The sequence below is a fragment of the Aotus nancymaae genome, unplaced genomic scaffold, assembly GCF_030222135.1.
Source record: "Aotus nancymaae isolate 86718 unplaced genomic scaffold, 86718_ANA_hifiasm-v0.15.2.pri h1tg000076l, whole genome shotgun sequence".
In the NCBI taxonomy this organism is placed as follows: domain Eukaryota; kingdom Metazoa; phylum Chordata; class Mammalia; order Primates; family Aotidae; genus Aotus; species Aotus nancymaae.
This window is the reverse complement of record NW_026988491.1, coordinates 12407484-12422647: the sequence shown is the minus strand read 5'-3', so window position 1 is coordinate 12422647 and position 15164 is coordinate 12407484. Positions and strand designations below refer to the sequence as shown.

General features: G+C 53.9%; 1 protein-coding gene across 3 annotated transcripts in view; it reads right to left on the bottom strand.

The window, feature by feature from the left end:
• The window catches only part of MICALL1 (MICAL like 1), a 35259-nt gene extending 20669 nt beyond the window's left edge, over positions 1-14590 (bottom strand). For 2 of the 3 annotated variants that reach the window (XR_010339358.1, XM_064368034.1), the window contains exons 1-4: positions 14445-14590; positions 9192-9240; positions 8017-8158; positions 1115-1203 (exon numbers count right to left, since the gene is read on the bottom strand). Coding sequence is in view for 2 of the 3 variants with exons in the window: in XM_064368034.1 (XP_064224104.1) it covers positions 1115-1203; positions 8017-8158; positions 9192-9240; positions 14445-14590 (426 nt within the window). In the remaining variant the exon portion in view is untranslated. Of the gene's footprint in view, positions 1-1114; positions 1204-8016; positions 8159-9191; positions 9241-9617; positions 10073-14444 lie in introns of those variants that run through there. The other variant, XM_021668737.2, reaches the window with a different exon arrangement.
• Between the last annotated feature and the right edge of the window lie 574 nt (positions 14591-15164).

Sequence of the window (15164 nt, the reverse complement as noted above, 5' to 3'; positions counted from 1 at the left end):
CTTCATGGTGGAAATCGACCTCATCAGGCCCCGGGAAGAGCAGAGGGCAGGAGGCTGCCACTGTCTCCCAGATGAGGAAGAGAAAGCCCAGAAACGGGGAAAGCCTTGTTCAAGGTCACTGAGCCAACGTGGAAATACAAAAATCCTGACTTCCAGTTTCTGAGGCTTCCCTCCCCCAAAGAAGGCAGCTCCTGGCTGTGCAGACCCTTCCCCTTGGCTGCTCCTGCCCTCTTCCTCCTCCCCTTCGGGTAGCCCCGCTGATGGGTTACCATCCTCCTAGGCCCAGAGCTGCCTTCTCTGTTCTCTCTTAGAACTGCTAGGATTTAAATCCCAGGTTCTCTTTGTCCAAGCACAGTGAACCTGAGCAAGCTGCTTGAGTCTTGGGTCTCACGTGCAGAATGAAACTGTACAATACCCACCAGCCTCAGCCCCATGTACCCTCATGGGGCACCCCTCTGGGGCTAGCTCCCTCCAGCAAGGAGCAGATGGGAGCTGGAGGGGAAGGCCCTTTCCACACTGTAAAGTGCTGTCCAGATGTGAAGGGCTGATGTCACTTCCTCTAAGCCCTTCAAACAGGTGACTGGCAGTGTGGCCCCCACTTTCTTGCTGAGTAACCTTGGACAAATGCCTAAACCTCACTGAGCCTCAGCTTCCTCATCTGTACATCAGGGCCCATAATGCTGATCTCCCTGGGTCGTAGAGGATGAAAGGAAATTAAGCTGGGAAGTTTAAAGCTGTCTCCAGAGGAATCAAGAGGAGTCTCTGCTTTACTACGTGTGTCACTCCTGAGAGTCCCATGATGGTGAAGTCAGCATTCTAGACCGCCCTCTCTCTCCTTGCCAGAGCTGGCATCTCCTGACCCCACCCAAGCCCTGGAGAAGGAGGTAGGGCTCCCTGCCTATAGAATGGGGCTGGCTCCCTGACCCATGCCTCACTGCCCCAGCCAGGGAGACCCCATTCCCAAAGCCAATGCGGCAAGGAGAGAGAATAAACAAACACCCTCTGAACACCGTCAGGGGTAACTTCCCCACATGACTGTCACTGCAATGACAGTTGTCCACATAACTCACCTCCTCCACCCCCAGGCCTCCCACCTCCCCAGGCATCTGCCTACCTCAGCCACATCTTCTGGTTCTGCTGGAGTGGGTGTTACAGACGGTGGGGAACAGGGTGCCAGGCCCTTTCTGGGTGGTGAGACACCGGCTGCCAAGAGATGGGAAAGGGGCCTGAAGCAGGTGGAGATCCTGGAGTCCCAGCAGACCCCAATCTGGCTGAAGACTTGAGATACGCAACCATCACCTTAAGGCAGACCACCTAATGCAGTGGACAGGAGCTGGCTCCCACCTCACACGGGCCTGAGGATGCCTCCAGTTTTGTTTTTTGGGTTTTTTTTTGAGACGGAGTGTCACTCTTGCTGGCCAGGCTGGAGTGCAATGGCATGATCTTGGCTCACCACAACCTCTGCCTCCTGGGTTCAAGTGATTCTCCTGCCTCAGCCTCCCGAGTACCTGGGATTACAGGCATGTGCCACCACACCTGGCTCATTTTGTATTTTTTTTTTTTTTTTTTGAGACGGAGTTTCGCTCTTGTTACCCAGGCTGGAGTGCAATGGCGCGATCTCGGCTCACCGCAACCTCCGCCTCCTGGGTTCAGGCGATTCTCCTGCCTCAGCCTCCTGAACAGCTGGGATTACAGGCACGCACCACCATGCCCAGCTAATTTTTTGTATTTTTAGTAGAGACGGGATTTCACCATGTTGACCAGGATGGTCTCAATCTCTTGACCTTGTGATCCACCCGCCTCGGCCTCCCAAAGTGCTGGGATTACAGGCGTGAGCCACCGTGCCCAGCTCATTTTGTATTTTTAGTAGAGACAGGGTTTCTCCATGTTGGTCAGGCTGGTCTCGAACCCCTGACCTCAGGTGATACACCTGCCTCAGCCTCCCAAAGTGCTGGGATTATAGGTGTGAGCCACCGCACCTCCAGTTTTAAGCTAAGTGCTGAGAGCAAGCCACTGAGCCTCACTGAACCTCCATCAAATGTGAACAGTGACTCCTACTGCACAGAGCCAAACTGAACAATGGTGCAACACTATGATCGCAGAACACAGCATCTGCGTGTGGCTGCACCAGCAGCTTCCCTGCCACCAGGGCAGACGGCTTGAAGGAAAGGAAAAGAAAGGAACCACGTGGTGCTGGCTCAGGAAAGGGGCTGCCACCCGGGGATTGACAAGGAACTGCCCTTCCTATCCTCAAGTGGGTATGTGGGGCCAGAACCTGGCCTGCATGCCCTTCACCATAACATACCCGCCCACCCCGGGTTCCTCTAAGACTTAGCTCCTTAGGCTGGGCGCAGTGGCCCACACCTGTAATCTCAGCACCTTGGGAGTCCGAAGCAGGCAGATGCCCTGAGGTCAGGAGTTCCAGACCAGCCTAGCCAACGTGGCCACACTCTGTCTTTACAAAAAAACATAAAAAAAATTAGCTGGGCATGGTGGCACACGCCTGTGGTCCCACCTACTTAGGAGACTGAGATGGGAGGATTGCTTGAACAAGGGAAGTGGAGGTTGCAGTGGACTGTGATTGCACCACTGCACTCCAGCCTGGGCAAGAGAGTGAGACCCTGTCTCAGAAAAAAAAAAAGAGAGAGAGATGGTCTGCAGAGTAAGAAAGATGACTAATGGCCGGGCGCGGTGGCTCACGCCTGTAATCCTAACACTTTGGGAGGCCGAGGTGGGTGGATCACCTGAGGTCAGGAGTTCAAGACCAGCCTGGCCATCATGGAGAAACCCCATCTTTATAAAAAAAAAAAAAAAAAAATTAGCTGGGCATGGTGGAGCATGCCTGTAATCCTAGCTACTCAGGAGGCTGAGGCAGGAGAATTGCCTGAACCCAGGAGGCAGAGGTTGCGGTGAGCCAAAATCGCGTCATTGCACTCCAGCCTGGGTAACAAGAGTGAAACTCCATCTCTAAATAAATAAATAAATAAAAATTAAAAAAAAAAAAAAAAAAAAAGAAAGATGAGTAATGAAGACAATCTGACCGCGTTCACCAAGAGGCAGAGGGTTATAACAGCACCTGGCCTATCAGGGCAGACTGCTTGGAGGAGGCAAAATGTCAGAATTAGAGAATGAGCAGGAAAAAATCTGCCAGTGGGTAGGAAGCAGAAGAACAGAATAAAGTGTTTGGGGCAGGAAGATCAGCAAAAAGAAAGGCTTAGCAGTGAAGAAATAAGATGTATTCAAAGAAGCACAAGAAATTCAACAACACTGGCCAGGAGTGGTGCTCACGCCTGTGATTCCAGTACTTTGGGAAGCTAAGGTGGGTGGATCACTTGAGGTCAGGAGTTTGAGACCAGCCTGGCCAACATGGTGAAACCCTGTCTCTACCAAAAATACAAAAATTAGCTGGCCGTGGTGGTGCACAACTATAATCACAGCTACTCAGGAGGCTAAGGCAGGAGAATCGCTTGAACCTGGGAGGCGGAGGTTACACTAAGCTGAGATCATGCCACTGCGCTCCAGCCTGGGAGACCGAGCAAGACTGTCTCAAAAAAAAAAAAAAAAAAAAGAAAGAAAGAAAAGAAATTTAACAACATTATGGTTGGTGGCGGGAGTGGCTCCAGCTGACTGGGGAGAGGCCCTCACAAGCCACATGAAGAAGCTGGACTTCATTCTGACCTTATTCCCCCACGCCTTTCTGATTTCCCACAGCTGCTGGGCTTCTTCCACTCACACCCTGGCTCCCTGACCAGGCTGCAGCTCCTCCAGGGCAGGGTCCCTCTATAGTGCCCGGGGTCATGGGCATTCCCTGAGCGTGGTGGCACAGCTGAACACCCAGCACAGCACCGCGATGTCTCAGCCAGGGGAAGGCTCCAAAGTTACCCAGTCTGGTAAAAAGTCAAGGCTAGTCAAAGTCACTCTTGAAAGGCCTCCACTTGCCCAGAAAGTACAGTACAGGACCATCTGCGGAGTCCAACAGCCAGCTCTGCCTCCAGAGTTGGAAAACATCACCGTTTTCTTTGCTCAAGCAGCAGATGGGATATAAATGGTTTGCATTTAGGGGCCAAGTTGTATGAAAGGCACAAACTGTATCTTTTTTTAATTAGAAAAGGCAGATTTATTAGAGAAGGTATGAAAATACATTGCGAGATTGAAAATACAGGCAACATAACAGAGAAGGGACTATCTGCCACAAACTGTACCTTTATCAATGAGAATCCCTGCAGGGCAAGGCAGTGCTTGTGCACATGCTCAGCACAGTAAGCTGAGCCCACCAGGGCTGCCCCTGCCCACCAGGCTGCCCAGAGAGGGCCAGCAAATGAGCTGGGTACCACCAAGGGCCACCCACAATCCACCCATCCCACAGAGTCCCAGAGAAGAGTTCAGTAGAGAGATTCAGGTTTGGTCACAAAGAAGACTCTGCAGGCTAAGGCTGAATTGTGATTCTAAGGAAGCCAGCTAAACTCCGATCAATAAAATAAGAAGTAAAAGAATGCTAATCTTGGCTTGGCATGGTGACTCACACCTGTAATCCCAGCACTTTGGGAGGCCAAGGTGGGTGGATCACTTAAGGTCAGAAATCCCAGACCACCCTGTCCAACAGAGTGAAACCCTGTCTCTACTACAAATACAAAAATTAAGCCAGGCATAGTGGTGCACACCTGTAATCCCAGCACTTGGGAGACTGAGGCATGAGAATCACTTGAATCCAGGAGGCGGAGGCTGCAGTGAGCCAAGATTGTGCCACCGCACTGTAGCCTGAGCGACAGAGCCAGACTCTGTCCTCATTTACTTGAGTCAACCCTGTGAGATGGGTGTTATTCCTATCTTCACTGCAAAAGGGAAACTGAGGCAGAGTTGTTAAATAACTGACCCATGGCCACCCAAAAAGGAAATGGGAGAGTGAAAATTTTGAGTGCATGCTCCCAACCCCAACCTTAGACTGCCTCTCACCAAAGCCTCTGGAGTCTGGAAATACTTTCATTTTGTTTTCCATTAAAATATACGTAATGTTGTGTGTTCAATTACATTAATTCCTAGTGTTACATCAGGGGTATACTATATTATTTTAATTTTTCTGCTTTTGCCATGTTCTAAATTTTCTTGTTTACTTTTTGTGTTTAGAGATTGGGGTTTCACTCTGTTGCCCAGGCTGGACTGCACTGGCGTGATCACAGCTCACTGCAGCCTCGAACTCCTGGCCTCAAGCAAACCTCCCACCTCAGCCTCCCAAGTAGCTAGGACTACAGGTGTTCCACCACTCTGCCTAGTTAATTTTTTTATTTTTATTTTTGTAAAGACAGGTTCTTACTATGTTGCTCAGGCTGGTCTCAACAGCAATCCACCCACCTGGGATCACAGGCATGAGCCACATCACCTGGCCCTCTTCTCTTTTTTTCTAAAGTTATTTATTTATGGCTGGGGATGGTGGCTCACACCTGTAATCCCAACACTTTGGAAGGCCGAGGAGGGTGGATCCCTTGAGCTCTGGAATTCAAGACCAGCCTGGGCAACATGGTGAAACCCCATCTCTACAAAAAATATAAAAATTAGCTAGGCATGGTGATGCGTACCAGTAGTCCCAGCTTCTCGGTAGGCAGAGGTGGGAGGATCATCCGAACCCCGGAAGGTTGACGACGCACTGACTTGGGCAACAGAGTAAAACCCTGTCTCAAAAAAAAAAAAAATGTGTGTGTGTGTGTGTGTGTGTGTGTGTGTATACACATAATATGTGTATATGTATATGTGTGTGTGTGTATATATACGTTTGTGTGTATGTATACATACATACATACATACATATATATATATATATATATATATATATATATATATATTTATATAAAGAAAAAATGGCTGGGTGCGGTGGCTCATACCTGTAATCCAAGCACTTTGGGAGGCCAACTCGGGTGGATCATCTGAGGTCAGGAGTTTGAGACCAGCCTGGCCAACATGGTGAAACCCTGTCTCTACTAAAAATATAAAAATTAGCTGGGCGTGGTGGCAGATGCCTGTAATCCCAGTACTTGGGAGGGTGAGACGGGAGAATCTCTTGAACCCAGGAGGTGAAGGTTGCAGAGTGAGCTACCACGTCATTGCACTCCAGCCTGGGCAAGAGGAAGGAAACTCCATCTCAAAAAAAAAAAAAAAAAAAGAGGCTGGGCCCCGTGGCTCATGTCTATAACCCCCAGCACTTTGGGAGACCGGGGCAGGCAGATCACGAGGTCCGATGTTCAAGACCATCTTGGCCAACATGGTGAAACACGTCTCTACTAAAATACAAAAAAAAAAAAAAAAAAATTAGCTGGGCATGATGGCGCACGCCTATAGTCCCAGCTACTTGGGAGGCTGAGGCAGGGTAATCGCTTGAACCCAGGAGGTGGAGGTTGCGGTGAGCTGAGATCACGCTATTGTGCTCCAGCCTGTAATCCCAGCGCTTTGGGAAGCCAAGGCCGGCGGATCACCTGAGGTTGGGAGTTCGAGACCAGCCTGACCAACATAGAGAAACCCCATCTCTACAAAAAAATACAAAATTAGCTGAACATGGTGGTGCATGCCTATAATCTCAGCTACTTGGGAGGCTGAGGCAGGAGAATCACTTGAATCCAGGAGGCGGAGGTTGCAGTGAGCCGAGATCGCACCACTGCACTCCAGCCTGGGCAACAAGAGTGAAACTCTGTTTCAAAAAAAATAAAGAGTTGGGCCAGGACTGTCTAGCCCGAGAGCAGAGGCAAGAGGGAGGGGCTAAAACAGGTTCTACTGAGATCCAGGGGCAGCAGGAACCCAGTATAGGATTCAGGACACCCGGATTCTCAACCCAGCTGTTCAGTTTTTCTGCTGTGTGATCTTGAGCTCCTTGCTTCTCCTCTCTGGGCCTATTTCCTCTCTGCAGAATGGGAGGCTCAGCTGCCCCCAAGGGAGGTTCTTGCATAGAGATGCCAACTCAGAACCGAGGTCACCTTGTAGCCCCCACAACTCCTGTTCCCCAGATCCCCGGTTCCCCAGCCTCTCAGCTCTCAGTCGCCTGTGGAAGACAGCACAGCAGCCTCACCAGGCAGGGCCACTTACTTCTCTGCTGCAGTAAAACCCAAGGAAGTGTCTCCAAACAGGAAGTGAGGGTGGGTGCCGGGGAGGTGAACTCTGTGTGGCAGATGAACTCAACGTGCTGTCTCCTCTGACGTGATTGTGCTCATTTTCTGGTGGATGTGTTTGGTGTGTGTCTCCCCCATAGGACTTTAGCAGTGATTACATTCACAGCTGCACCCCCAGAGCCCAGCACAGAGCTCTTTTACTCAAAAAATATTTCAGGCCAGGCACAGTGGCTCACATGCCTGTAATCCCAGCACTTTGTGAGGCCAAGGCAGGTGGATCACCTGAGGTCAGGAGTTCAAGACCAGCCTGGCCAACATGGGTGAAACCCCATCTGTACTAAAAATACAAAAATTAGGTGGGCATGGTGGCTAGTGCCCCTAATCCCAGCTACTTGGGGAGGTTGAGGCAGGAGAATCACTTGAACCCAGGAGAAGAAGGTTGCAAGTGAGCCGAGGTCGTGCCATTGCACTCCAGACTGGACAACAAGAGCAAAACTCCATCTCATAAAAAAAGTCTGGGCACGGTGGCTCACGCCTGTAATCCCAGCACTTCAGGAGGCTGAGGTGGGCAGATCACTGGAGGTTGGGAGTTCGAGACCAACCCAACCAACATGGAGAAATCCCATCTCTACTAAAAGAATACAAAATTAGCCGGGTGTGGTGGCACATCTGTAATCCCAGTTACTCAGGAGGCTGAGGCAAGAGAATCGCTTGAACCCAGGACACGGAAGTTAAAAAAAAAAAAATCAAAACTCTGTCTCAAAAAAAAAAATGTTTCAATGGGTGAATGAATAAGTAAATGAGTGATACACTCCTCAGCTATCTGTTTGCAACTCAGAAAACCAGTAGCAAACATTAGACATCCCCAGGGCCACCCCCAGCACCCCCAGGCCAGCCTGAATAAACTGCTGAGTCCCCCTCTCACCTTGGCCAGGACTGGAGAAGTGGTGGTAATACTGGGACACATAGGTCATGATGCTGAGGCAGTCAGGGATGCTCATGGAGACCATGTCATTGGGGTCCAGGAGAGCAGGGATCCCGAGCTCCTTCTCAGCCACTTCAAAGGCCTGGGGTGGGGACAGGTGCAAGGGTGGGACGAGTTACAGCAGAAAGAGGAGGCCGAGGAGGAGGCAGTGTTAGGGGGTGACCCCGCAGCCTAGGCGCAGCTCCCCGAAGTGGGATGGGGTGGCTGTGGGCTCCCCTCAGCATTAATCCCACCCAAGAGCCACACAACTGCCGGGAGAAAGGGGAAGCCTGGTGTTCCACGCATGAGGGGCTGGCGGGAAGCTGAGGGTGGGGAGAGGTGTAGCCAGGGCTGGTGTACAAGGGCAGCCACCCTGCAAGACCCCTGCCCTCCCCACCAAACACACACACACACACACACACCCCCCACACCCCACACACACCACACACAAACACCACACACACCACACACAAACACCACACACACCACACACACCACACACACTACACACACACCACATACACCACACATGCACCACACACTACACACACACCACACACACTACACACACCACACACATACCACATACACCACACATGCACCACACACACACCACACACACCACACACACATCATACACACATCACACACACCACATACCATACACACCAGACACACACACCACACACCACACACACCACACACATACCAAACACCACACACACCACACACACCATATACCACACACACCACACACACAAACACCACGCACACCATACACCACATATGCACCATACACACCACACACACATCATACACACACCACACACACCACATACCACACACACCACATACCACACACTACACACGCACCACACGCACACACTACACACATCACACACATACCACATACACCACACATGCACCATGCACACTACACACACCACACACACACATCATACACACATACCACACACAAAAACACCACACACTCACACACACATCACATGCACATATACCACATGCACACCACACACACCACACATGCCACATACCACACACACCACACACACACACACCCCCCCACACACACACACACACAACCCTCTTGGGCTCCCATCTATCCAGGAACTTACCAAATGGTTATTCTCAAAAACATTGTCCTTGGAAAGCAAATCAAAATCTCTGCAAGAGGCAAAGGGAGAAGGATTGGTCAAGAGGGGAGGTGACTGGGGAATGGAGCAGGATCAGAGTTAGAGAGGAGCTGAACAGAGAAGCCTCATCCCAGCCAGCATCAGCCTCAGCAGGGTTGCTGGGGGAAGTCTGTGGATTACTGAGGGAAACTGAGGCAGCAAACACTTGCTGCTAGAGCTGGAGCTGCCAGGGCAGGGCAGAGCATGAGCTCATGGGCCCTGGAGGCATCCAAGCAGAGGCCGGGAAATCACTGGGAAGGGGCGGGGCTCAAGCCCAAGCTTTCAAGCTTAAGATCCCTTCCCTCTCTCCAGGAAGCCACCTCTGGAGTCCCAGGCAAAGACACAACTAAGACCAGCATGTGACCTCACCCAGGGCGCGGTGCTGGGCTCCTCTGTCTCATTTACTTTCTTTTCATAGCAAGTCTGTTTGGCAGGAATTTATCTCATTTTACAGATGAGGACACTGAGGCCTGGAGAAAAGAAGCCAGCAGCCCTGGGAATCCACATGTCTGGTACTCCCACTGCTCACAGGCCCCTACAGGTGTGTCACAGGCTTGGAGAAGCCACACCAACTTGCTGAATCCCAACCCGGTCCATCCTGCAGATAAACATTTTTCTTAATGCGGCCATGAATAGAAGAGCAAGTTTGAAGCAGAGTGGAAATGCACGTACTCAGGAGCTGCTGGCATAGAACAGCTGCTGGGGCAGCTTCCATTGGGGAAGTGTTGAGGGATTCTCTCGTTTCTAAACCGGGACAGGTGAGAGGCGGCAGAGCCTCTGTGGGGGCCCCAGCACGGGACAGCGGGATGGCCTGCAGGCTTTATTTATCCCCCTCCTCCCTCCCCACTCCAGGCCACTGAAACCAGCAGAGGCAGCTCAGTCTTCCTTCCCAGCAGCCTTAGGGGTGCACCCGTGTACAGTCTTGCCCTTCTATGGCTGAAAACAGCAGCCCTGACTACCAGAGACAGGCGGGCAGAGGCATGGGCAGGCCACGTCGCCTCTGAGGGCTGAATTCCCATGTGACCCTGGAGCTGGGGGGATCAGCTGTCCTTCCAGCATTCATTGTCCCATCTGCAAATCAGGGAAAGCACTAGTACCACCTCCCAGGCTGATGGAGAGCCGGGGTGGAGTCCCAGCTTGGTAAAGGGCAGGCCTTGAAAAGAGGGAGCTGGGCAAGCACAGCCCCCTCCTCCTGGCCCCAACACTTTTCCAGGCAGGGCCAGGGACTGTGAACCCTGGGCAGGAAAGAGTCGCTTGAGGACCCCCGGAAGGAATCTGGTGCCCCAGGGCTAGGTGGAGCAGGGAGAGGGAAGGTGAGTATGTCTGAGCACCAGCTCCCTTTCCGCCACTCTGAACAGGCCACTGCCTTCTCTCCTGGGCTGCCTCCCTAGCTCCCCTTTTCTGCCACCGCCTCAGAGTTCGACCAACCTTAGCAAGCTGTTTCACCGCTGGAAACCTCAGTCTCCCGGTCCAGTCCAGTCCGTGCCACCGCAACAGAGCAAGGGAACGCCACACACACCACACACACCACACACACACCACACCACACACACACACACACAAAATGGTACCCAGCCCCCAACAGAGGCTTGATCCAAGACCAAATGAGACAAAAGCAACTTGTCTCAGCCATTTATTTCGGTCACCCCAGCAGTGTTCCTAGAAGGCTGGGGTCAAATTCTGCCCACTCTGTGCTCTCAACTCCCTACACAGCTCCCCAAATTTAGAAGACGCTCAGTCAATGTTTGTTGAATGAATCAATGCTGAAAACAGTGTGAAAACTGTAAGAAACTCCAGGATCCTGCAGGTTTTCTTCCAACTTCTCCCACCCCTATCTCTGTCCCTAATTAACATCTGTGTTTTGGTAACACATATATTTTCTGAGAGTTTTCAGAGGCCCGAGGAGTTCTACTTGGCTCTGGGGAAGATGAAGGACACAGAAAAGAAACCCACATGGTCCTTGCCCTCAGAGGAGCTTAAGCATGTCTGGATTTCGGGTGGTGCCAAGGGATGGCCCAGCCCCCACAACCCTCACCCCAGCAGAGCCCTGGCCAACTCTGGGTTAACCCAGGCAGGTCCCACAGCCCCAGAAGTCTGAACCACTTTAGGAGATTATTCTTGCCCTCACCGTAGGCCACCCCTACTCTCACGGAGATCCTCCCGACCCACCACTGAGGCCTTCCCTACACATTATGTGGGACCCGGACCTCAGCTTCTCTCCTGTGCAATGGGCTGGCAACGTTGCAACTGAATCCACAGACATGATTCTGGATCTCAGGAGGGGAGCCGTCCTCCCCTGCATACTTTTTCCACTGACAGCTCTCCCTTGCTTAAAAGCCACATGGCTCAGCCAGGTGCTGTGGCTCACGCCTGTAATTGCAGCACTTTAGGAGGCCAAGGCAGGAGGATCACCTGAGGTCAGGAGTTCGAGACCAGCCTGGCCAACATGGTGAAACCCGTCTCTACTAAAATCTACAAAAATTAGCCAGGCATAATCACGCACACATGGTAGTGTGCGCCTATAATCCCAGCTACTTGGGAGGCTGAGACAGGAGAATCGCTTGAACACAGGAGGCAGAGGTTGCAGTGAGCGGAGATCTTGCCATTGCACTCCAGACTGGGTGGCTGGGCGCAGTGGCTCACGCTGTAATCCCAGCACCTTGGGAGGCCAAGGCAGGTGGATCACGAGATCAGGAGATGGAGACCATCCTGGCCAACATGGTAAAACCCCATGTCTACTAAAAATACAAAAATTAGCCAGACATGGTGGTGTGTGCCTATAATCCCAGTTACTAGGGAGGCTGAGGCAGGAGAATCGCTTGAACCTGGGAGGCGGAGGCTGCAGTGAGCTGAGATTGTGTCACTGCACACCAGCCTGGCAACAGAGCGAGACTAAAAAAACAAAAACAAAAACAGCCAGGTGCAGTGGCTCACGCCTGTAATCCCAGCACTTTGGGAGGCTGAGATGGGATGATTACGAGGTCAGGCATTCAAGACCAGCCTGGCCAACATGGTGAAATCCCATCTCTACTAAAAAAAATACAAAACAAATTAGCTGGGCATGGTGGCACGCGCCTGTAATCCTAGCTACTCAGGAGGCTGAGGCAGGAGAATGGCTTGAACCGGGGAGGTGGAGGCTGTGGTGAGCCGAAATCGTGCCATTGCACTCCAGCCTGGGCAACAAGAGCGAGACTCCATCTCAAAAAAAAAAAGAAGAAAGAAAGAAAGAAAGAAAGAAGGAAAGAAGGAAAGAAGGAAAGAAAGAAAGAGAAAGAAAGAAAGACTGAAAGCCATGTGCCTAAGACATGGAGAAGCTGAACATAAACCAGGCGGCCTTTACTTTGATGCCAACAGGCTCAGGCCCACCAAATGGCTTCACATCACACCCAGGTCCCCTCCTACATGGGACTGCCCCTGCCTCCTGCCTCACTACTGCCCCTCAGACAGAATAGAAGACCCCTGGGGCCCTTCCTTCCAATGACCAGGTACAACTCTGGTGCCCTTTTCCTCTGTCCTTCTAGCCCCTGCTCGAACCTGGGCAACCAGGCATCAGCCTTGTGCCTCCATTAGTATGGGTGTCACATGCCCCACAGCAGGCAGCGGCCCACCTACATGACCACCTCATCTTGTTCCCTTTTGTATCCACAGCCCTGAGATCCTCTCCTCCAGGGCCCAAGCCGCCACCCACAGACACGGTACTGCAGGGTACATACAGGTAAACCAGGTGCACCCGTACCATGGAATCCAGAGGCAATCCTTTAGAAGCCCTCCTACATGTGCAGTGGCTCACACCTGTAATCCCAGCACTTTGGGAGGCTGAGGCAGGCGGATCACTTGAGGTCAAGAGTTTGAGACCAGCCTGGCCAATATGGTAAAACCCTGTCTCTACTAAAAAAAGTACACAAATTAGCTGGGCGCAGTGGTGTGTGCCTATAGTCCCAGCTACTCAGGAGGCTGAGGCAGAAGAATCACTTGAATCTGGGAGGCAGAGGTTGCAGTGAGCCAAGACTGCGCCACTGCACTCCAGCCTGCGTGACAGACTGAGACTCCATCTCAAAAAAAAAAAAAGAAAAAGAAGCCCTCCCAAATGCCGCCCTTGGACAGCGCGAATCTGGAGGTGGAACAGGCACACAGAAAGCCTCCATCTGCCAGGCTGGGGGTGCCCAGTAAGAGGGCTGCAGGCAACAGGGGTAGAGATCAGAACTCTCCTCCTTGATTCACAGTGAGCGGAGATCTTGCCATTGCACTCACAGGTGAGACCTTAAGTGCAAGGAATGGCACCAGATAAACTTTCACCCAGTGTTTTACGAATGAATGAATGGGAGGATGCATGAAAGGAGGTTCCAGGGCTCAAGGCAGAGAGAGCAAAGACAGAGGCTCCAAGTCAATTGTTCCGTGGTGTCTGAATGCATTTTCCCAGGAGAACCTCACTGGGCAGGCAGCTCTGGGCAGGAAGGGGCCATTTCACAACTTGCAGCAGCCGGTTGGTGTCTGCCAATCGGATCCTAGGAGTCTTCCCAACATCCCCCGTCCTGACTCCTGTTGCGTGCCCCACTCAGGAGGGCAGCAGGGGCATCCAGAATACACCCGAGAGCCAGGGCTGCCTCCTAACTGGGGAGGCGTGGGCAAAGCACAGGGTCTGCCCATCCATTCAACCAACACCTGTTAACGAGGTCGCCTCTGTGCCGGGAACTATGCTGGTGTCTGGAGACGAGATCCAATTTGGGGTCAGAGAAGTGAGGGTTCACCTGTATACTCGGAGCCAGAGGCCACCCCGAGTGGGCAGCCTCAGGGAAGGTCGGCCCGGCGCGCCCGTGGAGAGGAGTTTGGGGCAGGAGAGGCCCAGGGCCCCCAAAGAGGGCTCAATACCCCTTCAAAGAGGTTACAGGCTTAGGGGTTCAGTGATCCTGGGCGGAAATCAGTGCTCTGTGGGCGGGGCCCATGCCCCTCGCGGAGGGACCGGCCTGGGAGGCGGGTTCCGGGTCCCACAGGCGGGGTCAGGACGGCCGGTGGGGGAGGGGCGCCCCTGGCCGGGGTCTCAGGGACCCGCAAGGCGTCCGGGGCCGTCGGGGGATGGGGTCGGCGTCTCCCCGTTCGGGGGCGGCGCCTGTCAGCGCCCGAGCTTCGCGTCACTGAGGGGGGCGACGGTCGCGGCCCCGGCCCGCCCCGCGCCGCCCGCCGGGGCCCCGCACTCACAGCAGGTCGGGCCGATGCCGGTGCAGGATGGCGCAGAAGGCCAGGCCGTCCCGGAAGGAGCTGCTCAGGTCGCGGATCTCCACGCCGCGGTAGCCCTCGCACTGGCGGCGGCACCAGGCCAGCAGCGCGCCCCGCGGCCCCGCCATGACCCCGCGGCCCGCCCGGCTCCGGCTCCGGCTTTGGCTTCGGGGCCCCGGCTCGGCCGGGACGGCGGCCGCCGCGCGGACCCGGTTTCCGGCTGCGGCTGCGGCTCCGAGCTCGGGCGCCGACCGGCGGGGCGTGGGGCGGGGCGGAGGCGGGGCCGCGGTGTCCTAGCTCGGGCGCCCCGCGGCCCTGCCCCAACCTGCCCGAGCAGCGCCGCCGCGTGGCCTGGCCCGGCCGGCCGCCGCCCACTCCCCGCTGCCCGCTCGCCTCACTGAGGGCCGGTCGTGGGCGCGGGCGTCCTGCCGCCTCCGTCCCCGCCCCAGGCGCGCCCCACCCAGCGGCGGCTCCGCCCCCAGCACGGAGCCCACCCCTCCGAAAACGGGCCGGACCCCTATCGCCGGTTCCTCGACGGCGCCGGCCCCCGCTGCTCCACAGGGTGCCCCCGAAGCCCCCAAACCCGCCGCAAGCGGGCCCCTCCCCACGATGACTTCACCACCGCCGCCGCCGCCGTGCCGCCCACCGGGAGCCCGCCACCCTTCGGAAGCGGGACACCTCGTGCTCCCATCCGGCCTCCTC